The sequence below is a fragment of the Pezoporus flaviventris genome, unplaced genomic scaffold (genome assembly GCF_033815535.1).
Source record: "Pezoporus flaviventris isolate CSIRO_AGI_PZ_B2104156 unplaced genomic scaffold, CSIRO_AGI_Pfla_v1 ptg000090l, whole genome shotgun sequence".
NCBI classification, from domain to species: domain Eukaryota; kingdom Metazoa; phylum Chordata; class Aves; order Psittaciformes; family Psittacidae; genus Pezoporus; species Pezoporus flaviventris.
In genome coordinates, this window is record NW_026892638.1 from 4,975,522 (window position 1) to 5,001,586 (window position 26,065).

The window sequence follows — 26,065 nt, forward strand, 5'->3', positions numbered from 1 at the left end:
TCCACTTTCTGAATCCCACAGGAAGCTGAGAAAGCCCACAAGGACTGGAGGTAAAAACTACACCAGATGTCTGAGGAATGACTTCCATATCCTCAGAGATCACTGCAGAGAAACACAGCATGTTCCTCTGAGGGCTGGTCTGGAACTCAAGTGGTGCCAGGCTTTGGTTGCAAAACTGCAGTCAACCATTATGTAGTTTTAGGAATATCACAGGATCACGTAATCATTAGGGCTGGAAGGTACCTCTGGAGGTCATGTAGTCCAACCCCCCATGCCAAGGCAGGGTCACACAGAGCAGGTTACACAGGAACACATCCAGGTGGGTTTTGAACGTCTCCAGAGAGGGAGACTCCACAACCTGTTCCAGTGCTCTGTCACTCTCAATGTAAAGAAGTTCTTCCTTGTGTTGATGTGAAACTTCTTGTGGTTTGGTTTATGGCCATTGCTTCTCATCCTGTCACTGGGCACCGCTGAAAACAGCCTGACACCCACCTTTGAGATATGCGTTAATGAGATGAGAATTGGGAACAGGCTGCTTTACTGGGTTGTGGTGGATATCAGCAAGTTTTATAATACTCTTCTGGTATCTTTCACTTGTGCCAGTCTTTAGTATGGTCCTTGCCACACATGATGTCCAGTTAATGTTAAATTCATACTAAAAACGAATATTCCCTGGCTGAATGAAGGCCCCTTTCCAGCAGGTGTCACTGTGAGGTAATAAACACAAAATCCAACACCCCGCTGAGGTACAGGAGGCTGGGTGGGTTGTGGGGCAGCCCTAGCCCGGATGGGTGAAGGGCCTGTGGCTCAGAACCTTCACCCTGACACACAACACAGGCTGCCAATAAAGTGCCTGAGAAGAGGAAGCCATACGCTGTGTCCAGCACTTGGTGGAGGAGGCTTGTAGGGTTTGCTTTATCTGGGTCATGTCTGCACCCTCCAGCAGCTACATGAGGTGGGCAACATGGTGAAGGGGGCCACTCAAAATTCATCAACACTGGAACTACTTTTGAATGTGAAATACCTAAAGTCATACGCAGGATAAATTCTTACAGGTTTTGGTAGCAGAACCTATGTTTTCAAACTTGGGCTTCTGCAGCGTCACAAATTCCTTCATTTGACACAGCTGTAGGACTGATTTTCCTAAGCAGTAAGTTATTCAAGGCTGTACAGCTGTCTATCTAAGGACTGGGTGTTTGGGGTCAGGAAGCCAGATTTGAAAATATCAGCATAAATGTTATCATGTTTTGTTGTGGCCAAACTGAAAAATTTGGTTGGTTGCAGAAATCCAGCTCAGCTTTGTCAGCTTTATTAATCTCTGTAGTGGTTTTATGGGTTTGCTGTTAGAACAATTCAGTATCTAAGTGTCTGGGAAATTCAGTTATAGTAGCCTTTATGAGCAATTCAATCATGTAAATTATTATGTTACTGCTATACAATATAAACCACAAGTAGACTGAAATACAGAAATGGATGAGGAATTTTTGACAGCACTTTTCCCCTGAAAAATGTTAACACGTAATAAATTTTTGTTGAACTGTTCTGGCTTTGCCTAATCTTCCTTTAGAAGGGAGTGAAGGATGCCAGGAGCACAAAAACTAACAGTACCCAAAAGCTGATTGAAGCTGGACTCTGTGTGACCTGCTCTCTCCTGCAAACCACACTTGGCTCTTGGCTGTCGCTTTTCAGAGTGCCAGGACCAAAAAGCGCCTCTGGGCTGAAGCATGCTCTCATTTTAAGCTTTTCATGAGAATTTAAAGAGCAAATATGTTTTTATTTAAGAAAGTATGTGTTAGAAAAGTCATGGGCCTAATTTTATTCTATTTCAAGAAATTATTTTCTAATAGATGTTATGGAAAAGCAAGATTAATGTAATTTTTTTTCTATCAAGAAAGAACTACTGTCAAGCCACTCTTCAACCTACACAGGCTGTCCAGATTGACAACATGATGTGGACATAAGGGTTACACAAACAAGACTTTTGCAGAAAAAAACAATTTCAGATGAGCCCAACATGTTTAAATTATGACAGTTCAATACACTGATGGTTGCTGTAATTGCTGCTGTGAGTTATGGCCTGTTACAAGCAATGGGATTAGCCGCAAAATTTCACTGTACAGTACTCTCTGAAAATGTGCTCCCAAACAACAGATTTCTGGGGTTTGTCAGTATCTCAGAAATGGCCCCATAGACTTTGTCCTTTCGTCATGAGTTAATACCAAATAGGAAAATGTTCTTGGTTTGATTTGCACACTGGAAGCTACAGTGAATTTCAACTCTTGCACCCTGTACTCACAAAGTCAGCTCCATCAAATTCCCTAAAGCCCCTAAAAGATATACCAACAGAAGCATCAGAATTTCCTTCAGCTTTAAGTTTTGCTCTTTAAAGCATGGAAGGTGATGTGAGAGAACATACATCTGAGTCTGATTTATGTCTTCTGATCTCTGAAGGTAAAAGTCCTTGAGGTGAACAGATTAACTTGTACAGGATGCGCATTAATTTTTTTTGGGCCTGCACTACAGTTTTCAGTTTTTGTATTACTTTTAAATTAAAAAAAAGTCCTCTCCTTTAAATATGTTGTGAGAAAGTAATGTACAGAAATGTGACCCTTATTGGAGTTTTCCTTTTATTAAATGCTTCTTTTCTTGTGCTAAGCTTATCCAGCACCACAAGTGAGAACCTGATACGCAAATATGTACAAAGCCTACACAACACTACTTAGAAGCTTATCAAAGTTTCGGATCTGTGGTGTATGTGTTTTTTTTTTTTTTTTCTCTTGCTCTTCATGTTTAAGAAACTCAGTTAAGAAAAAAGGCATTACTGGATTCATGTCTTTGTGAGTCACAGCCAAGTTTAAGCAGTCTGCACAAAACTCATAGCTAGGTTTTGTAGGGAACAAATCAGTGAAGGAGCAGATAAAGGGGCAAGATCTTCTACTTGCTACCTATGGGAAATCACTGCAGAAGGCTGCCAATCACATGATAATTCTACCTTTAGCCTGTCAGCAGCAGCCCAGCTCTGCAACTAGCCTGTGTGAGGTGCCTGAAGCATGGCTTTTTTAGACCCAGCTGACAATACTATGTCCCATTCACTATGGCTTACACAGAACCGTGGGCATTGCTTGAGTCATATTTAGTGTTAATGCTAATGATTTACTAGTCAGTGGAAAATTCTATAAATATCTATAACTCAATAAATGCAGAGTGTGAGAGACTGAGGAAAACAGTGATAGAGAGCCATCAAGAACTGGTATGATTTTACATTTCTCTACCTATCCATGTCTACTAAGAGAGATCTTTAAAGACCATTGCACCCAGTAAAAGTTATTGAACTATGAATGCGTCTTGTGCCATGCATTTATGATGCCAATTGTAATGTAATGTAATAAAATGAAAGAAACCCAGACCTTCTTTATCAAGCTGTGCAATGGAATGATTGCACCAAAGGATGTTTCAAGTTCAAGAATCTGTTATGTTAGGAAAGAATATTGTTAACCTTCAAGCTGCCCTTAAACATGGAAATACAGGGCCATTGCCACAATGACTCCAAAGACAAGGGATTAATCAAAGCAGTGTCTTGCAAGACTGTATTCCCCTCTAATAAATAGTAAAAAATAAAAACAAAAAGTTATTTGTAGTATTCCTTTATAATTCTCCTCCAAATTGTTCCAAAAGGTAAAAAAACCTAGAGACTCAGATGCCTTCTCCCAAATAGCTCTGAGAGATTCACAGTCCTGGAACAGCTTTCCATCAGGAGTAATGGGAAACAGAAAGAACGGATTTTAAGTTGGAGCCTGACAAATTTACAAACAGGCTGACTGCAAATGCCTTTAACAGGGCTGGAACTGGTTCATTTAAGAGCCTGAGGCAGAGGGGATAAATAAAATTGTTCTCTGTTTGTTGCAATCTTGTTCCCTTGTTGTTGTAAGAGAGTTCTTTTCACTTTGTTTCACTTTTAGAAGGCTGAATTTATGCCTAAGGATGGCATTAGTTCTCCAGCTTTGTTAACTACTGAAGGTGTGCTCACATCAAGTTGGGGTAAGCCAGGCCACAGCATCTCTTTTTTAGAAGCAAAGCAAGGCAGCTTTATAAACCATCTCTAGCTTTTTGCCATTCAGAGTTGATGTGTCTCCTTCCCAGTGTAAGCTCATGATAGGCGGGGCAAGACATGGCACTGTTTGCCATTTCACCTGATGATAACCATTGGTCAGTGACTGCTCTTCTCAGCTATCAGGCACATTTCCCCTGTTAGTGCAGGCCCCACTTTTCTGAAAAACAGAAGATAATCAGATTGCATGCGCATCTTCTTACACCCACACAGCCAAAACAAACCCCTCAAACAAATATATCTTGAGTATGGCTGTCCCCTGCGGAGGACAACTGCAAAGTGTTATTATCCCGGAGTGGCAGCACTTGCTTTGTCTGTGCACACAGCAATACACGAGAGAGAATTGGATTCTTTCATAGTTGCATTGTTTTACAGGGAAAAATTCTCTCATTTCTGTGTGCTTAGACTTCATGTTTCATATCCATCTACCTCTAAGCATTCAGAAAGAATGGAAAAACCAAGCAAGAAACCGAGAGGTATACAGCTCTCCTCTCACTCTAGCTCTGGTCTAGTTCAGGTCTGGGAGTTGAAAACTACAATTGAGCATTTTGTATTGAGTGCAGACCCACCTCATCTTGCAGAAACCCCTTCTGCAGCATGGAAGGCCTAACCTTCACGTCTTTCTCATACCCTTTTCAGCTGAGCACAAAAGGCTACATATTGACCAGACAGATACAGTTTTGTTGCCAAGAGCCAGTGCCTGGGGAGGAAACTGAGTTCTAAGCCATTACCGTTAATTAGTTATGCAAATAAGAAAAAGCCACAAAGGTTAGATACAAACCTCCCCAGTTTCAGGGTTTCTTATACCATCTTCAGCTCAATTTTATTCTTTGGCATGTCATTTAAGTCAATATGATTCTTATTTTCATGTCCTGCTCTGTCCATGTCCTTCCTCTCCCTTTAGGAGAAAAAGGAGTTTGAATCATGGTAATCATGCACTTTCACTGTCTCATGCAGCCACTTTCACATCATGTCCCCTATCATATTTCTTTCAGGTTCTTGTTGAGAATTTGTTAAGTAAACTTGCCACCATTTAACACATCTAATTTTGCCTTTTTTTGCCTCAGAAAACAGGAGAAAATCCTATGAACATTTTTAAAGTAAACTTTTTTTAACTGGAAAGAGCTAAGAATGTTTTGCATTCTTCAAAGCAGGAGAGGGAAATTTGCAGCAGGCAGTTTAGCATTACTGTATGATAGGGATTAATCAGTAGCTTTTCTTGAAATGTTTGGGTTTTAGCAGAGATATCCCTTACGACCTTTAATATTCTGTTTCTTATTTTTTTAATCTCAGGGCATTTTATAATCAATGGTTAAACAGCAGGGCCATGCCTGCACTGATCTGTTACGGTGCATCGTGCTGCTTCAAGTTCTCGGCTTGCAAGTGGAAGGTGTTCACTCTGTAAAATGCCCCATGCCCATGCAAATACTCTCTCCCCCCCCAGGCCCTTGCCATGCACTTGCAGACAAGCCCAGATTATGACATCTTTGTGCCATTCCACTTCCCGGCATCTAAATCAGTCCCTCGGACATAAAATTTTTAGAATTAAAAAGTCCTACCAGATTGGGCCCAGGCTGTTTCACTCCTTGGCTGGCCACTGCACCACACTTCACCAACTCAGAAATAAAAGCATGAGCCTTTGTGGTCAGCAGGAAATGGCTTCCAGTGACAGCACTCCTAGCCAAAGGGAGATGAAATACAGGCAACAGTGCTTGCCAACAGCACTTGCCAACAGCAACAGCCAACAGCAACTTGCCAACAGCAACTTGCCAACAGCAACTGCCTAAGCGAGTGTTTTTTCTTTGGTACTGTTTCATTAGCAGCAAAATCTCGGAGAATCAGACTGCAAAGAGAAAGACTAATGAGATAACTGGGAAAATGGGATATTATCATCTAATAAGAGACCAAAAGAAAAAAGAACGGCTTGTTTAACCCTAGCAAAACACAGGCTGATAATCAGTATGGCAGATGAAAGAAAATATTTAAACTAAGCACAAAAACTTAGAAATACAATCTAGCCAGGAATAAAAATAAAGCTGGGAGCTAGAAGGAAACCTCACCAGTAATTGCTAAATTCAGGAACAGCTTCCAGTATGAGGGATGGGGACAAAAACACCATGACTTTTTTAAGATTGAACTTCTTCAGTTCACAACAGAAACAGCAAGAACCTGTTGCCCCTGATAGCAAGGCAGAAACTTCAGGCAGCCATGACACCGCTGGCACTTCTCTGTTCCTAGAAGCAAGCCTAAGCTGGAGGCTGAGAGTGAGTATGAACATTCACACTGTGTTGCAAAAAAGCTAGGAAATCCACAAGTTCCCAGAGCTTGTGGACAGACTGGCTTTTCCTACTATAATCAGGACTGTGTGACTAACCTATTGGCAGCCAAATAGAAAACAAAAGTTGCACAAACATTTGGTTAATATCTGTTTTCTTACCCTCGCATACAAGAAACCTGGGTTTCTCAGCTGTCAGAAGAATATCCTAACTACTAGGATAGCTAGGTATTTTGAGTAAGAGCACTTTCTGCTCACTCTTGCTGGTACACAATGCTCTAGGTCAACAGTTAAAATACTTAGATGGGACATGACTCATTAGATACTAATTCTTGCTTAGGGTTTTCTTTTTAATTATTACTTACATAAAGCAGGGAGATTCAAAACACGCCATGCTAGAATGTCTTAAAGCATGGTGGTTAGTCCCATTTGCAAAGCCCTCACACAGTCAAAGTAAGTTTAACTGATCTTGCTTAATGAGCAATTGTTCCAGTCATTGATACACAGGATAAGGAAAATCTGTTACTCCTGTTTGGCAAATCTTGTCCCTCCCTGGCTTTCTATTCTACACAGGAATGGAAAAGAGCTATTTGTGAGTTATTTTAAGATGACTAAAGTAACTTCTGATAAAGCTAATTAAAGGATCTCTCAAAAAATACTTCGCCCAGGTCATTTATTGGGGAAGGGAAAAGAAAATGGCCAAGAGTAATAAAGACACAAATGAGCATGTATACAAACCCTGATGACTCAGTTAGACGTAATTGCTATTTTTAAATCACTTTGTTCTAAGACAGGAAAGATGCTTGAAAAGATTTGGATTAAGAAAAGGCAATCACTTGGCATCCCAGTTACACTGGATGAAATTCTGAAAGAAAAAATACCATGGAGAAAAGCTTCTGTGGAAGAGTTACATGAACAGCACAAATGCATGCACTGTTACTGAAGTGGAAGGGCAGGACAATATATCATGAACACAGAACAATATGTTAATAAAGTTCACCTTCTACCTTGCACTAAATGAGCATCTTCATACTGCTTTCTTGGGTTTTCTCTGAACATGCTTTCTACAATAGCTGTATTTCACTAGAAGCATTTCTTCATCCAAGATCAATCCCAAGGCAAAAACCCCTAAGAATATCAGGGAAAAAGAATAGGGGGGTGGTGGTGACTCAGATATTTGTATCTCCTCCCACTTCCCTCAGGGATAAAAAAAGCTGGCATTGGGGAAAAAAAAAAAAAAAGACCAAAAAAAACCCCCACCGATCTTTCCTGTAGACTTCAAAAAGATAAAACTTATTCCCACATCTGTGCATAGGAAGAGCACAGACAAGCCAAACAGGATGGCAAGGAAGAAGGCTTATTTTCTTGATCATCTGCTTGCATACCAAAAATACTAAGTTCCCTTTAACGAAGTCTTAAATGTAATGGAGAAAATTCAGGATCATCCTTGATTCTTCTCTCAGCTGCAGAGGAAGACATAATGATCACAAATCTAAGCAGACTTTCGCATTTTTAAAACAGTTAGAGACTCCAACTTAGTAAAACTGTTGAGTAAGATGTGCTCAAAGGTTTTCTAGCAGAGGTAAGGATCTTGTTTCCAATTCAAATCACAATACTTAAGACTGTTGCACACACTGCTCAGCCAGTGTGTATCTGTTGAATTCTGTTTCCAAACCACTGGTCAGAGCTACCCCATGGAGAATTTCTTCTCATCATCCCACAAACAAGCCTGTAGCACTAACTGTGGTGCTGCAGTAAAGACAAGTTGCCTGTCTCATCTAATCATGCTGCCCCAACTCTTACAAGTATTCTAGCTGATGTACTAGCAAATCTTCATCTACACTTGGGAAGATCCAGCGTCACATCACTGTCAGTGGTGAGACCCCAGACCGATTCTAGTGTAAGCAGAATTTAGTGTTTTGATTAAGGCTATTTGGTCTTAATTAAATCAATTTCGTTTATTCTATTTTTTTTTTCAAAGAATCTTCACCAAAATATATAAATATCTTGGTTTTCTGTTGGCTGTCTAGTTTATTCAGTGACATTTATGCTTCATTTCTACTCAGATTTTTTAAACCTCCAGGTCAGATGTCTTATATCAACTTTTTGATAGTCTCTGCTCAGCCGATTTGTTAGGATGAAGATTGTGATTTTCATTAAGATAGCACAGAACTGTTTGAGTGATAAGCTGCTTCAGAATGTAGCTTGAACTCAGAAAGGAAGAAAGAGTGTGTAGAGGAGACTCTCCCTATCACAGCAAATTTCTGCCAGGGGTGTGGCCGAGGGCTGAGTGGGATTTTTTTATTTTCCCAAAAGGCCATATGAAAATTGCTCTTTGAATTAGATACTCATGTACTTCTCTAGCAAAAAACCACTCTGCAAGTATCTGTTAGATCATTTACAAAGCTGGAGGTCTGCTTATCGGAAGCTGTTACAGCAGAAGAGACTTGTGAAAAGTATTGTAGCTCAACTGTAAATCCACAAGGAAAGATGCAGGACTTCAGAATGTGCTACTAATAGGCCAAAATTTAATTTGAATTTGCTACAATATTGAATGTCTTACAATATGCCTGAAACAGATCAACTGTAGTCAACTGGAACTGGACTTTTCACCACAGAAAGAGCGAGCTAACAAAAATGCAACCTCACTAATTAGCACTTCAGACCAGGTAAGATGTCACACAGAAATGCAGTATTCCTCTCCTGATGTGATACCTCTGCAGTTTACATCCTGCTTCTGCTGCCCACTGAGTTCTGACTGCACTTTAACAAGAGTACTGGTTGCACATAATCCAGACTTTCTTGGGATATATTTAGGACTCTGAGCAAACAAGATCTGAGACTCTTTCTGGTTCATTAACATTCGTGGGCTCAAAGGTCACCTGCAATAAGTGCACTCACAAGCTCACAGCCTGACCAGTCCTCGTGCGATGTGCAAAGCTACAAGAGGTGGAGCTCCACAGGGATGGAACAGGACAAGGGAGATGACAGCATGTTAATCCCTGCGTTCACCTGTCTTCTGAGGTTATTCTTCTTCGAAGCGTAACAGTTAACACTTAAACTTGGAGCAGGAAACAGAGAAGGACACTGCAGGTTTTCTATTAATTTACATGGTGTAATCCAGTCTAAATAGAAAAATTCATTTATTTCAAGACTGCATTTTGGAGAGACCAAGAGCCCCCATGTCTTTTACCGCAGAACTTAAATAAGCAAGTGGCAAGGAAAAGCATTTAGAGAAAACTACATCTGGAGCAATACATAAACCTGGGACTGAGAAACCATTTATATCAAAAATTAAGTGAAGTTGGTGGTATCCTCCAGTTATTCTGCACTTTCGAGCACATCACAGAAGATGGCACAGTTTAGCCTCACCAGAATAGCAGGAAATTTACAGCATTTACAACTATGATACATGTCCATAGAGGTGAAAGACCTGAAATACTAAACTTCTGAAAAAGTGTTTTTATTCAAAAGTTACCTCAAAAATAATATTCCAGTTTTTGTTATACATTAAAAGGTTACTACAGCAACTTGATAGCTGAGCTATAATTAAAAAAGTTTCTTACCCCTATGATACATTCTAGTTTTCAAGATTCTATCATCTCCTCTGCTGTTTTGATTGGCAATGTATTTTCTGTATTTGTTACAATAGACTTTCTAATTTAAATGACAGTAATATTCATACAGAGACCTAGAGCTCCAGCAAAGATGATATGGACTTGCCTTATTAGGTTTATTTCTCTCCGGTATGCTCTCTCTTAATACTATGCAGGCTGAATCCAGTTTCTGCTCTAGCGTTGAAATATTTAGATGTTTTTTGCTTGGGATAGGTTATTTTAAATGTGATTATCCTGATCACATCAAACCAATACATAGATGTGATGTAGTTTTCTCCATCTCTTGAATTCTGTGCTACTCTGAGTCTCTAACTCTTCAACCCTCACAGTCAAAATCTCTCTCACATATGACTTCCTTTTTTTTTTTTTTCTTCTTGTCAGTTTTTCCTTACTGCTCATAAATTAACACTATCCTCTTGGCTGTTCTTTGTGGGAAGCATTAGCAAGGCTGGCTTTTGGGTCACTCAGTTACATAGAATCATAGAATCATAGGATGGTTTGGGTTGGAAATGACCTTAAGATCATCTAGTTCCAACCCCCCTGCCGTGGGCAAAGACACCTCACACAAAACAAGGCCACCCAAGCATCTGCCCAACCTGGTCTTGAACACCGCCAGGGATGGAGCATTCACAACCTCCCTGGGCAACCCATTCCAGTGCCTCACCACCCTCACAATAAAGAACTTCCTCCTTATATCCAATCTAAACTTCCCCTGTTTAAGTTTGAACCTGTTACCTCTTGTCCTGCCACTACAGCCCCTGATGAAGAGTCCCTCCCCAGCATCCTTAAAGGCCCCTTTCAGATACTGGAAGGCTGCTATGAGGTCTCCACGCAAGTTCCTTGTTCTCTTGCATTTCATAATTGTGCTCTTCAGAAAATCTGATAAGATATAGCTGATGTATTAGTCACCCACTCTTACTGTAGACCAGGCTCAGAATTATGCCCATAACTCTCCTTAACTGATTCATTTTAAACAGATTTTTACATATACATATATTCAATATTCAACTTGACATATACCAGAGTTGCCAAGATAAGTTAATAATTTGCCTATCACCAGATAGTCTCTGATTGCAGCTATCTAAACCCAGGGGGAATTTCCCACAGTAGTGAAATTTTCTGAAAATTTCCCTTTACTGTTTCAGCAGCAGCAGCTGTTGTGGCTCTGGTGGCTTCTGTGTCCAGAGTAATTTTAAACAGTCTCTGACCAGATTTCATGGATGCAAGGTTTATAATCACACTGGATTTACAGCTATGGTGATTTTTGTCTACGTTAGGGCTTCCAGTGTTGGTACCAACAATGTAGATATACAGCATCTTTCCAGTCCTGAAAATACACTGAATGGGAAAAAAAGTCAGAAAGTGAAGACTGGCATGATCTTCTGCTGCTATCATTTCTACAGTATCCAACCATTCATATGTCAAACATCTTGACTTACAGAATCAGAATCATAGAATAGTTAGGGTTGGAAAGGACCTTAAGATCATCTAGTTCCAACCCTCCATGCCATGGGCAGGGACACCCCACACTAAACTATGCCACCCAAGGCTCTGTACAACCTGGCCTTGAACACCGCCGGGGATGGAGCATTCACAACCTCCCTGGGCAACCTATTCCAGTGCCTCACCACCCTCACCGTAAAGAATTTCTTCCTTATACCCAATATAAACTTCCCCTGTTTAAGTTTGAACCTGTTACCCCTTGTGCTGCCACACAGTTCCTAATGAAGAGTCCCTCCCCAGCATCCCTAAATCCCCCCTTCAGATACTGGAAGGCTGCTATGAGGTCTCCACGCAGCCTTCTCTTCTCCAGGCTGAACAGCCCCAACTTCCTCAGCCTGTCTTCATACAGGAGGTGCTCCAGTCCCCTGATCATCCTCTTTGCCCTTCTCTGGACTTGTTCCAACAGTTCCATGTCCTTTTTATGTTGAGGACACCAGAACTGCACACAATACTCCAGGGGAGAGCAGAGCAGAGGGGCAGGATCACCTCCTTCGACTTGCTGGTCACACTCCTTTCGACACAGCGCAGGATATGGTTGGCTTTCTGGGCTGTGAGTGCACAGTGAAGGCAGCTGGCTCATGTTCATTTTCTCATCAACCAACACCCCCAAGTCCTTCTCCACAGGGCTGCTCTCAATCTCTTCTCTGCCCAACCTGTAGCTGTGCCTGGGATTGCTCTGACCCAGGTGTAGGACCTTGCACTTGGCATGGTTAAACTTCATGAGGCTGGCATCAGCCCACCTCACAAGCGTGTCAAGGTCCCTCTGGATGGCATTCCTTCCCTCCAGCGTATCAACCGAACCACACAGCTTGGTGTCATCGGCAAACTTGCTGAGGGCGCACTCAATCCCACTGTCCATGTCAGCGACAAAGATGTTGAACAAGACCGGTCCCAACACCGATCCCTGAGGGACACCACTCGTTACTGGTCTCCAGCTGGACACTGAGCCATTGACAACTCCCTGTGTGTGGCCATCCAGCCAGTTCTTTATCCACCGAGTGGTCCATCTATCAAATTGATGTCTCTCCAATTTAGAGACAAGGATGTCATGTGGGACAGTGTCGAATGCTTTGCACAAGTCCAGGTAGATGATGTTGAGTGCTCTACCCCTGTCCATCAGTTCCATAGCCCCATCATAGAAGGTCACCAAATCAGTCAGACAGGATTTCCCCTTAGTGAAGCCATGCTGGCTGTCACCAAGCACCTTGGTTTTTTTCATGTGCCTTAGCATGCCTTCCAGGAGAATCTGCTCCAAGATTTTGCCAGGCACAGAGGTGAGACTGACTGGTCTGTAGTTCCCTGGGTCATCCGTTTTCACCTTCTTGAAAATGGGGGTTATATTTCCCTTTTTCCAGTCATTGGGAACTTCACCTGACTGCCATGATTTTTCAAATATAATGGACAATGGCTTAGCAACTTCATTTGCCAGCTCCTTCAAGATCCACGGATGGATTTCATCAGGTCGCATGGACTTGCACACATTCAGGTTCTTAAGATGGTCTTGAACCAGATCCTCTCCCAGACTGGGCCTAAGTCTTCATTCTCACAGTCCCTGAGTCTGCCTTCCAAGACTTGGGTGACGTGGTCAGAGCATTTGCCAGTGAAGACTGAGGCAAAGAAGTCATTCAGAACCTCAGCCTTCTCCAAATCCAGGGTAGCCAGTTCTGCTAATAGCTTCCGGAGAGGGCCCATGTTTTCCCCTACTCTGTCTTTTATTTGCAATGTACCTAAAGAATCCCTTCCTGTTATCTTTAACACCCCTAGCCAAGTTTACTTTTTGCTGATATCAACTGATTACAGCATTGACATTTAGGCTAGGATTTTCAAAGGATTTTGAAGTACCTGTATAAGCTTAATTCATATTATTTCATATTAATTCATATTATTCATATATAATACCCATATAAGTAATTCAATTGCACCACTGATACCTCAGACACTGTTAAAATCTGTGACTTTCCACAAACACCAAGGGGGAAAGTTTCTTTTTCTCCAAGGGGTTGTTGGGATTTCATAAGTATAATTAATAACTTAGAGGTCAAGTGTCTCTCACATTGTCATTAATAAACCCATTAGTTGTGTTCAGCCAGTAACAGTATAGGGAGATGAATAAATAGGAAGTCTGAAGAGGAAGTGTGAAAAACAGACTGAAGACTGTAATGTTGATTGTAATCATTATGCTTCTTCACAGAGAAGATGAACAACTCTCTGCTTGCTGCTATCTTTTTATTTGCAACAGGTAAGCTTTTATGTGCTGCATAACTTGCTAATGTTTATAAATAGTAAAAATTCTTAATGTCACTCAAAGACAAGGCTGTATAGCCAAAATCATGACTGAATTAATTTCTGTAGGTGGAAGAAACAACAGCCAGTAACATTTATTTTGCTATCTCTGTTGCCGTTATCTTGTTGAACAATAGCTTTTTATTTCTCAGATTCCTGCAGCTCTATGACCCAGGGTTTCCCATTCTGCCAGCAGCTCCCAGGTGGGTAAATACTTCTCAAATAATATCTTACTTAATTGCACAGATGAACATCACTGTTGAATGGGGACCCTGCTGGATGGACTGATCAAGGGGCAAAGGGATGGCACCAGCACCCTTGTGTGCAGCCACCAGGGACCCTGCCTGTTGAGATGGAGCTGGGACCACCTCACACTGTCTTGAAACAGTTAGTCTCAAAAGCAACAGCAGTTTCAAAAGACAGTGCAGTGTAATGTTTATGTGTGATAATTGTCGATGCCTTACATTTAACTGATACATTACTGTTAATGGCAAAAAGGGCCAGCCCAATGCATTTCAGTGGATGTTATTATTCTTTTCTAAAGAAAAAGAAACTGATTGAGATGTCTTTAGAACAGAGAACAAGTTTTTTCTTTCTTCGCATAGCTCTTGGAGCACAGTCATGATACAGGACTAGTACCGTTCTTAGTCTGGGAAGTACTAATAATAGACATGTTCTTTAAGTGGAAGCAGCATAATAAAACAAACAAAAAAAAAGCACTAGGACAGAACTGAATATGCACATGGACTAACTCCCACAAATAGAACAAGTGAAAACAAAGTGTGTAGCATTCAGTATGTTCATCTGGAGAAAGTAACAGAGAATTTAGTATATTGGCAGTAGGGTAGTGCATCAACGTGTTAGTTGAGCTTACACACTATTTCCATATATAGAATCTTATTTTTATCTTTGTCTGTTCTAACACCATCATCTCATAGAGAAAGCCAGAGGTTTTTTGGAAGACTGGGAGCATGAGGGAAAATACAACCCCCCTTGTTCTGTAAGCAGATGTCTGCAACACTGTGGTAACCATTTGGATCTCAGTTAATAGAAATTATTTGAGGAAGAAGTTAGTAGAAATTTAGTGGAAGAGTCAAAATATTTCCTTCTTGTTATTCTCTCGAAAACTGTTATTTCAAGTAGTTTTGGAAGCAGTATGTTACAAATATATTGGCATAAAGTATTACAGCAGTTCCAAAAAGCATTTATTTTCAGGTGTTTATTTTAGAGAAAAAGAACAAAAAAAGAAACACAAAATAAATGAAAGGCTTAATCCAGAGTAAAACAGAAGAATATGAGAGCAGTTGCCACTTTCCCCAGTTTTTAGAGCACTATGTCTATGGGTGAGACAGCCAAGATGTGGCTGGTCATCAGGGTAGGAAAGCAAAGAATTCAATAATTATTCACATTGCTGTAGAAACAAGGAAAAACTGATCTCCACCTTCCTGAAAGAAAGTTGCACACATCTAAACTGATGCAGCATAGCTTTATTAGAACAGCACATTTCTTTTAGTACGAGAGAGGAAGTGACATAGAGTGAGAGTACTAAAGTCTGAGCTGTACTCATCTGACACTCTTTTTTGTCCAAATAAACTTTTAAATAGACAGCTGCTATTTGAATGATGAAAAGAATACTGGGGATGCTCTGACTGTGGAAAAGAGGAGGAATGAAATTTTATTTCATAGCCATAACTATGCTGTGACACCAACTTCAGAGATATGCATAGTTACTTACTCAGTAGCAAAATATTTCTTAGTCAAAATTGACAGGTCTATTGGCAACTCATGAAGCCTAAGAGAAACAAAGGACATGTGAGTCTACTTATCAAGAAAAATTCATTTTTATCACCTTAAGTATCCCGTACCTGTTGAGATCCCTATCTACTTTTCTGAAGAGAAAAAAAAACAGGGTCTTTTTGTAAAGGTGTGGGTGGTACTTTAAGACATCATAGCTGATTCTTCTGAACTAACAGTTCAGACAGTAAGGTGTAGAGCAAAAGCATAACAGTCATATTTTATCATTACTGTTACTGATAAGAGATTTTTGAAACAGAAATAAGCTTAACCGCTAAAGACCAAAAATCAGTTCCTTTAAGAATGTCATCAGTGTTTTGCTTTCCTTCAGCTGAAAAATGTGTATGTTCAGTTGCATAAAACTCCCATATTTTTCTTTCAAAAAATTAAGCACAAATCATTTTGTATATAAACTTATGCTACTACTACTTTATAATGTGATCTTTATGAAGCTGGTAGTGTAAGAGACATACTGTTTTTTTCCAGCAATAGTGCATTATTCTGAACTCTGGATAGAGATGACTGATGGGTTTGGAGTGATTTTGGAACCTAGCCAGTTGGTTCTACTGTTGAGAATTAGCCCTACGCTGCAGTGTATAATGCTTTGCAAGAAATTCCAAAGCAATTCTTGACAGCTGAAAATTTCTGAAACATCACATTGGCCCTTGGTGTTACTAAAATGCAGTCCTTCACTCCTTTTTGTCCCCCAACTCAGTTGCACGGAATTAATTTTTAAGATGCTTCACAAAAGAAGTGAGGCAGTTCTGGCCTATACTTTCAGAAATGTCTATAAATTTGTGTTTAACATTCAGTAAGCTGCTCAAGCAGAGCCAATCCCAGTTTATGCTCTTGCAGGTGAACAGTGACTTCCAGGCAAGGCAGATGCTCCTGGTTCTGTTCTCCAGGGTTCCCAGGTCACAGCAACTCCTCCAGAGAAGGGGCTTGCTCCCCAGACCCAGAGTAACCCACCACAAGCCAAACCTTTGTACAGATTTCAGCAAGCATTTGAGCATTTCCAGAAACATAGTGTCATGACAGGCACTGTGTGTCAGATGAGAACAGTGTGAAACCAGAGCAAAGATGGGAGATAAAAATCTGAGGTCTCTTACAGCAGATGTTCACAGTAATTTTGTCATCTGGTTCAAGATTACTTTGCAATAACTTTCCTTGAAGCAGAATGCCAAAAGCTCTGACGATTCCTTTAATACATGCAATTTATTTCTGCGTTTTTGTGCCAAAAAATGTGATAGTGTTTTCAGCAGTATAACAGATATTTTGTTAAGAACTGAAAAAAGGAAAAAAAAAAATTAAGCTTTATAAAGTTCAGAAGCAAGCAGCAAGCAATATGTCACTATCATAGGAGAGAAGTACAGTTCAAATACGTAACCATAGCAAAGCTGGAGGAAACACCACAACAAGCATTTCAGCACTATGTTGTTGGGTGCATAACAGCTGGTAATGGCATCATAACACACATGAAGAATTATCCCTTTCTATCTTTATGCAGGAAAACTAGGTTTTACTTGGAAACTTTAGGACTGATAATAATCTTCCTAAATGTCTCTGTGCCTTGTTCTCAACATTAGTGAGCTACTTGCCTGAGAGTAAACATGGTATAAGGACTCACATAGCTAGTTCTTATTTTGTTGCATAGAAGGGTATAGCCCGCTTTGTATTTGGGTTTGCTTCAAATCACCTTGCACTGATTAATGGTAAGCAGTTGCCTGTGATGGGACTTTTCTAGTCTTCGTATTTTCATCTTGCAGATTGGGACAATGAGTTGGTATGCTACAAAGAATTAAGTGAGGATCTAACCTGTACCTGGCTGCCAGTACCCAGTGCTCCGAATACAATTAATTATACCATCTTCTTAAAATGGTAAGACTAAAAAGTCGTTTCAGAAAACGAAAAGCTGTTACATTGCTATTCAGAATGATTTCTGCTTGCTAGATCTTTGCTCCAACATATTTCATCACATTGTAAGTTGTTATACAATACTGGTCAAAATCTGTCTTCACATTTTATCAGCACATATTGATTTGGTAAGAGTATGGTGGGTTGACCCTGGCTACACATCAGATGCCTACAAAAGCTGGTCTGTCACTCCCCCTCCTTAGCTGGGCAAGGGAAAGAAAATATAACAAAAAGCTTGTGGATCAAGATTTTCCTGGTCAAAACGGCCTCAACTTGGAGAAAGTGATCTAATTTATTACCAATCAAATCAGAGTAGGATAATAAGAAATAAAACCAAACATCAGAACACCTTCTCTCCACCCCTCCTTTCTTCTCGGTTCAGTTTCACTCCTTATTTCTCTGTCTTCTCCCCTCCCCAGCGGCACAAGGGGATAGGAATGTTGGTTGTACTAAGCTTATCATATGTTGTCTCTGCTACTTCTTTCTGCTCACACTCATCTCCTGTTCCAGCGTGGGATCCCTCCCACGAGAGACAATCCTCCATGAACTTCAGTGTGAGTCCTTCACACAGGCTGCAGTTCTTCATGAACTGCTCTAGTGTGGGTCCCTTCCATGAGTGCAGTCCTTCAGGAGCAAACTGCTCCAATGTGGCCCCCCTGTGTGGTCACAAGTTCTGCAGCAAACCTGCTCCAGTGCTGGCTCCTCTCTCCATGGGGCCACAGGTCCTTCCAGAAGCCTGCTCCAGTGCAGGCTTCTCATGGGGTTACACCCCTGCTCCGGTGTGAGGTCCCCCATGGGCTGTAGGGGCACGGCTACCTCACCACGATCTGCACCATGGGCTGCAGGGGAAGCTCTGCTCCCGCTACCATTGCTGGTGGGATCAGCGTTGGCCAGCAGCGGGCGCATCCTGGAGCTGGCTGGCATCGGCTCTGCTGGATGCAGGGGAGGCTTCTAGCAGGTTCTCACAGGAGCCACCCCGTAGTCCCCCCAGTACCAAAATCTTGACAGGCAAAGGCATTACAAAGAGTCATTTATACATCTTTCCATTATTCGGACACATTGTTTGAAACACTATTGCCAAACAGCACTTTAATCAATTTCTCTCATTTGCATCTATTGACTTGCATTGAATATTCAACACTAATGCATGTAAAACACACAAAAAACAAAACTAAGCTGGTTTTTATTATACTATATATATTGTGTTATACCATGTATCCAAGGAGATGTCAGATGTGGCACATAAGAATAACAGATTTTGAAGTATTTTCTTGCAATTCTGAGTTATCTAGTACTGGTTTAATGGGTGGAATGAACTTGTAGGCTTAATCTTAAACTGATTACCTTCTTTGAGAAATCTACAACAAAAAAGCCAAGTAAAATGGGCAGATTAAATTAATACTTGTCCATTTGTTTGTTAAATAAAAGTAAGCAGATTTCTGTCTCAGTAACTGCATTACAAAGTGGATTTTCCTCATTTTTTGGTACGTATTTAGGATCTCTCATAAGATCAAGGTATGTTTAGAAATAGAGAACTAAGATCAGATGAGATGATCTTTACGGTGAGACCATATCATGGGGTACACAGAGTACCACATTGTATGACGTTGGCAGATTCTGATACTCATTGCCAATTATTTTGCCACATAACCCATCACTCTGCATTTAAATAAGATCTGTGGTTAGAAGCATTGTCACTACACTGGGAAATTCACGAGAGTGATCTTCTGCACATTGCAGAGGAGCAAAGCAATCAACTCAGGGCTGAGGTTAGTTCCCTCCATGACCTTCAGTATTTTCCCACTGGAGATAGCATCAGGGGCCAAGCTGCAATAAGCACCAAATCCCACTGCTTTTGCTGTCTTGCCTCCTGGGGCTTTCAGGTGTCCTGATTTCTTCAAAGGGGAGAAGCACCTGTGAAACAGCTCTGCTTCTGTAGAGATATTATCAGCCTAAGTATTTATAAGCTAGTTGCTGGTAAGAGTCCTCAGCCAAAATCAGACTGTACTGTTCCTAGGCTGCAGGGTTGGTGTTATGAGCAGAGAAGGCAAAAGAATGAGTGAAAGAGGAGGTGGGTAGGAGAGCAGGGAGGCAATTGCCTTATAGAGAGGTTGATTTTCCCAACCCGGAGGTAGGTCTTGAACTTCAGTCTCCAACACTTCAACGCAGTTGTCTTAAAGAAAAACTTCCTTTCACCCCTTACTTGGATAAGAGAAAAACAAAAAAAAAAAGGTTGAAAGGGCTTTTGCTTGCCTAGAAGAGGACATCACCCCTTTCTGCAGGTAACATCAGCCTGACATTGAAATTGTTCCTTATCCTTGCTCCGTATGATTTAGTTGTCAGGAAGAAAAGGATTAAAGAAAAATACTCCCACAGAAAAGTTCCAACCAAGCATTCGAAGTCACGCTTTGAAATATTAATGGCTGATTCACAGCTAGACTGAAGCAGAAGACAGGGAAACCTTCAAGTAGTATTGTTCAGTTATTAAATATTGTATCATGATCAGCACATTTAATACATGAAATATGTAGGTAGGGGATTCATACATTTCTTTAAGAACATTGAACTGGCACAACTTTAACCTTAAAAAAAACCTGTATTTTGTGTGGCAGAGAGTAAATGAGAGAGAGATGGGGAAGGAAACCTAGTCAGAACAGCAACAACCTCCTGTGTGAGGACATAAACCTCTTGCACTTCCTGTGCTGTGTGCATTAGGTATACCAAAAGTCTACAATGCTGAGGAACTGAGGTGTCATTTAAATACATGTGTCAAACTCTGATGTTTTGAAGGAACAGAGTCAGAAGGCAAGCATATAACTTGCAAGAAATTTTTCATACCTTTCTGGTAATTTAAAGTCAGTTAGCTGGGAAATTCTGCTGTTCAAGGGGAATTTTAGGTGCCCCTATGGTAGGTGGCAGGTACACTTTATAAACAATATCTAACCTAATTTTATACCTCCTTTACATCTCACTGTAAGTACAAAAGAAGGCCAAACAGATTTTGTCTTATATCATGCTGTGCCTTGCAAGTTTCAGGAATTTAACACCATGCAATGAAGACTTGCAGGTGCAAATTCGCTAGATATACTAGGGTACTGGAATTACATTTGCTGTTTCAAGCTGCTCAGGCCACACCTGCAAGATTTCAAGATACTGAACTTTGTGTATAGGTACCTGGAAAACTATTAATTGCTGTAAAATTGTGTTCTGAGGCAGGAATGAGTAAATTTAGTCCAATAAAATGTTTGTTTTACATTCTGCTTCCTTTTCTCCAAAGGGACAGAATACCAAAACTTTTTCAACGAAACACGTCATCATCTTCCATCATGATAGAACGAAAGAATCTCTACATGAAGCGATCTGCATCAATCTGGATAGCAGTCAATTATGCCCATGACAGCTGTGTGAAAGGAAAGAAGATCTCAGTTACACCGAGCAAAGCAGGTACAGCGGCTTCATGAATTGTGTCACTGCAGACCCAACCTGAAGCACTAGCAGCATTTTCATAGATTATTTCCAAAATTGTAACTCCCAGTATGCAGTTGTTATTTTTATGGGTCCAGAGAGCTAAGCTGAAGTTTGGCTTCCTTGGAAGAAATCTTTACTGAAGTCAATAGCTGAAGTCTATCAGCTTTTATGGGAGAAGAGTTTTACTTTAAACCATTTACTAGACTAGGAAATAGTCATAGCCAGAAAATATATCCTGATACTTGTGTACAGTACTTAACCAGTTTCCTGTGCTCTCTTTAATGGTTTACTGAACATCTTTATTGGTTTATGAAGAGCAGGTTGACTCGGTACCATGCACTTAAGGAATCCTTGTCGTAGAGCATTAACATTTTGAGAAACCTTTTCAAATTTCAACTCTTTTTGAAGACCAGTTACCCATTACATGGTGCTGCAGGGGAGATATTAAAAAAAGGTAAATCTTATCAACTGTGTCCTTCAGATGTTTATTTAAAGATTCCCTACAGTATCTGATCACTGAGATAACTTTGAGGGCTTTCCAAATCTTCCCCAAAAAATCACGGTCCAAGAAAAAAAAGGTGCTCCTTACTGCCACAGAGAACTACCAGTACAAACCAAATTATCCCTATGACCTCCTCAGAGGCTTTTAGCCACCTTGTGTTTATTAGGGAGGCAGACAAAAATGTATTTGCACTTAAAATTGCATAGATAAAGCAGTTGCTGAAATTGGAAGATGTCCTGGAAATTTTTTTGTACAATCCACAAATATAGGTACTCTTGGCATTTTTGTTTTGCCTTTGAGACTCACTCAGGTTAGCACCTGTTTAGAAAAAGAGTCTTTCTGAAATAAGTAGAAGCATTCACAAAAGAAAGACAGGAGGATCAACCTTGTTTTGTTGATACCATAAAGATTTAGTAATTATTTCTTTTCAGTCTTTTTAAAGTCTTTCAGTGTTCAGTATTCTGTGCCAAGCCTTTTATTTTTTATAAACCACACCTGACAGACATAATTACCAAAACCCTTCATCCTTCTCTTGTATTTACAACAGCTGTATGTTCCTCATTTTAGGGAAGTGCTTGACACCATCAAACATAAATGCTCATCAGGTCACAAACCAACTGATAGTAAAGTGGGACCTGCCTGCAACTCCTACAGCGTATGAGCTGAGGTACAGAGAGGCAGTCGCAGAATCCACTCGGTGGACGCTGGTATGTACTTAGAGATGAAAATCATTTGAGAACATGAGGTGCCTTATTATCAGTACAGCAATACATATCACATATGCAGGACATTGACAGGATGCTACTGCAGAGCACGCACAACATGAATAGCAAGGAGGCACAGCATGCAGATAATCTGTAGGCAAATCTCACAAAGATCTCAGGCTTGTTCTAACAGATCCTAAATTTGTTAATAGTCTTACACAATAAAATATAGAGCAGCCTGTCACCCTTTTCCCATTCAGAGTATCATTGTTTTGTTTCTTTAAATGTGGTTAAGCTAAAAAATAAAGATTGTTTTGGCCCACTGGGGTAGCTTGGAACAGGTTACTGTAAGTATCTTGTTGAGTGAAACCTTATTGTGTTATGATAATTGACCTCCTCTCTGTGTTCTAATATTGACTCCCAGGGTTTGCCTGTCCACGAGAGTGAGTATAATGGATGGGAAGTGATAGAAAACCCAAGTACATTCTTCCTCCAATATTCTAAAGTTCCCACTAATTGTTGTAACTCCTTGTCCTGGGTTCAGCAGTAGCAGTCATTTTTTCTCCTTCTTGGTAGCTGGTGCAGTGCAGTGTTTTGACTTTCAGCTCGGGAACAGAGCTGATAACAAGGATGTTTTGGTTTGGCCAAGGACTTTGTGAGCCTCATGCTCTGCCAGGGAGGAGGGGAAGCCAGGAGGAAGCAGAGACAGGACACCTGACCCAAACTGACCAAAGAGCTATTCCATACCACAGCACGTCATGCCCAGGATGTAACTGGGAGTTAGCCGGAAGGGCTGGGAGACTGCAGGGTTGGAGGAGGTATCGGTCGGAGCTTGGTTGGGCCTGGGGGGCGAGTTATCGGTCAGCGGGTGGTGAGGTGTTGTATTCTGTTCCCTTGTTATTTCCTTTATCATTATTATCATTGGTGGTAGCAGTAGTGATTTGTGTTATACCTTAGTTACTAAACTGTTCTTATCTCAACCTGTGGGAGTTGCATTCTTTTGATTCTCCTCTCCGTCCCTCCGAGAGCAGGGGGAGGGCAAGAAAGGAGGGGGGGAAGTGAGCGAACGAATTACCTGACTGGGTTTAAACCACGACACTCCTTCCTTGATTGGGGCATTGGCAGCTTTTTTGTTTTTCTCAAGGTTTCTGGAGCAATCACTTCACTGCCTGCTATCCACCAAGTATCTAAAAATTTTACTTCTTTACTTGGTCCCGGCATTTTCCACATGGAATATCAATTTCTACTTCATTTAGTGCTTGCCATACTGCTGCTGCTGCTTTTGCCACCTTCTCAGGGGAAGTTCCTCCAATCAGAATATCGTCTATATATCATTACAGTTTCACATCCTTGGGGAGTGAGACTGCCTGTAAAAGTTCTGCAAGTGTGGCATGAGCAATTGTTGGGAAGCTGTTAAAAGTATGTACTACTCCCTCCAAACAGAAAACTCCTCTATCATACATTAGGGGACCCATAAAGAACATATCTTTTACATCTGATGCCGCCATCCATGGTTGTGCAGCTTCAGCTGCTTGCAAAGTAGTTGCAAGTTTGGAGTGTTTGGTACAGCAGCTGTTAGCAGAGATGTATTAGCATTCAGGTGCCAACAGTCAACTGCTAAGCGCTACCTCCTGCTTGGTTTCCAACTGACTGGACAGGTGACATACATGGGGAACGGGTTCTGGATGTCATTTGTCACTTCTCCAAATCTCCAGAAATTCCAATCCATGCCACAGCAGAATTCAGTTATTGTGGTACATTAGTAATTTTTGAGTGCCATACACTTCTTGACCAGGAGCCATAAATTCACCTTGGCAGTTTAACATACAACACTTGCTTCCTTCAGACCACTGATCTTAACCATCTGGATTGAATGGCCAGCTTCTCAATATATTCTCAGTATACTGAAGTATATTCTTCAATACTATCTTCTTGTGTTAGTATTGAAATTTGTGCTCCCCTGTCTATTAAAAATTCCACCAAGTGTCCTTGAGGACCAACTGGAATTAAAATACATATGGGCCATCACCACTTACGTCCTGATAAGCCTCCACTTTCCAGACAGGAAGGCAGACTGCCTTCTGGCATTACTCTGGGTTTTTTGATTCAGTCCCTGCAATTCCTCCCTAAGAGGAAGGAAGAGGTTGTGTCACTTACTGAGGACTGGTGCTGGCGGATTTGAAATAATAGGCTCCTTTTTTTCACAGTTATCTAATTTCTGGGAGGCTTCAGCAGGCTGACCTTGAATCATGGCTCTGGGAATGCTTAGGGCAACAGCTTTCCAATTATACCAATTGTCATGAGCCCATTTTTCTGAGAAGCTGGGACTTGGATTCACTTCATACCTCCATAAATAATCAGTGGTACTACTCACCAACCTATCAAATAAATCAATTTGTTACAAGTGAAGTGTGTCACTTCATCCACAAAACAGAGTAGCAATATGTTATTGATATAAAACTGCAATTTAACAAAGCCTGATAGTAAATGTGATAGTGATTTAACAAGTTTTGATGGCAAGGTACACTTGAGTATTTACTGCATAGAGGGCAGGATTAGACAAAACTGTCAGGGAGGCCTTCCCATTGAGTCATGAGGTTCAGGAAGAGCCCCCATTGTATTCTAAACTCCTTCCTGAGGGGAGCTCAGGTGCAGCCGAATCCAGACTTCATTGATGGTGCATTACAGCCGCCACTGGTGGTTATCACTTGAAGAGGGTTATGTGAAATAAAGGTCTGGTTGGAGAAGTAAATACACTGACCCAGATGTTAATTAATTAATTTTAATTAAAAAAAAAAAAAACTGCAAAAAAAAAAGAAGAGCTAGGTTGTTTTGTTTGGGGTTTTTTTGTCTGTTGGTTTTGGTTTTGGTTCTTTGATAGGCTTTTTTAGGAATTACGTATCATTAAGAAAACAAAACTTTACAGCAGACAAATGCTAAACCAAATATTTCAATCTGCAATACCACTTTTACCAAAAATGTTACAACACATGGACCAAAAGTCCATGTAAGGCAGGATACTGTGCTCTAATGGTGCCGACCAATGGACATCTGGGAAAAAGTGTAAAAGAGTTCAAGCATAAAGCAACAGTTTTCTATCATATTTGCTCCCATAGTTTTCAGCTCAGGTATTTCCTCAGACACAGGTGGTGTCTTTGAAGACTATCTCCATTCCCTTTACAGTTACTGGAGGTCCAGTGCCGTCATCAGCTGCAGATGCATACCACTTCTGTGGTACTAAGGCATAGGCTGCCACACATTCTATTCAGCCATGCTCACTCCTTACCACATCAGCCATACAGATCTATTTAGATTAACATTTGAGAATAAAGGTATTTTTTTTTAATATTTAATTTGACCTTAACATCTTCTTCTTCAGAATGCCAACAAGGCAAGTTTATTAGGTAAGTTAGGTAAGATTATTTTTCATTATATATAATGCTTAATTTATTTTAAAAAACACTATTTAGTCCTAAATTGTTGCTTATATATTGTGACTGCGCAGATCATGAAGCAAAGGGTATTGCCTTGAGAGAAAGAGTGAAAAGACATTGGCTAAAATGTGTAGTAAATCTTCATTGATGAACAGGGACCCCTACTTTTGGCTGCAGTCAGGTGGCTGGTTCTTGATTGAGAAATCAGTTAATACAAGATTATGTTTTATTGCTGCCACATAAATTAAACATCATTTGTTTTTAGGTGCCTGTCAAAAGCAGTGCTGTCAATGTCACCATTTCGAATTTAAATGCTATGTCTTCATACATTGTTCAGCTTAGATGCATAGCCAAGGATGATCTCTACTGTGTTTGCATTTGGAGTAAAGAGATTTTGGTCCCTCACAGTAAGTGAAATATAGTTTCGTCCTACTGGGAATAAGCATGAATGTAAAAACCTCTT

General features: G+C 40.6%; 1 protein-coding gene across 1 annotated transcript in view; it reads left to right on the top strand.

Annotated features, from left to right (window-relative positions):
- Positions 1-13,699: 13,699 nt before the first annotated feature.
- Positions 13,700-26,065, top strand: part of LOC133280816 (interleukin-31 receptor subunit alpha-like) — a 29,102-nt gene continuing 16,736 nt past the window's right edge. Inside the window, exons 1-6 of the mRNA XM_061475783.1 lie at positions 13,700-13,742; positions 13,939-13,989; positions 17,347-17,458; positions 20,772-20,938; positions 22,032-22,171; positions 25,868-26,009. Of these exons, the coding sequence (XP_061331767.1) occupies positions 13,700-13,742; positions 13,939-13,989; positions 17,347-17,458; positions 20,772-20,938; positions 22,032-22,171; positions 25,868-26,009 (655 nt within the window). The remainder of the gene's footprint in view (positions 13,743-13,938; positions 13,990-17,346; positions 17,459-20,771; positions 20,939-22,031; positions 22,172-25,867; positions 26,010-26,065) is intronic.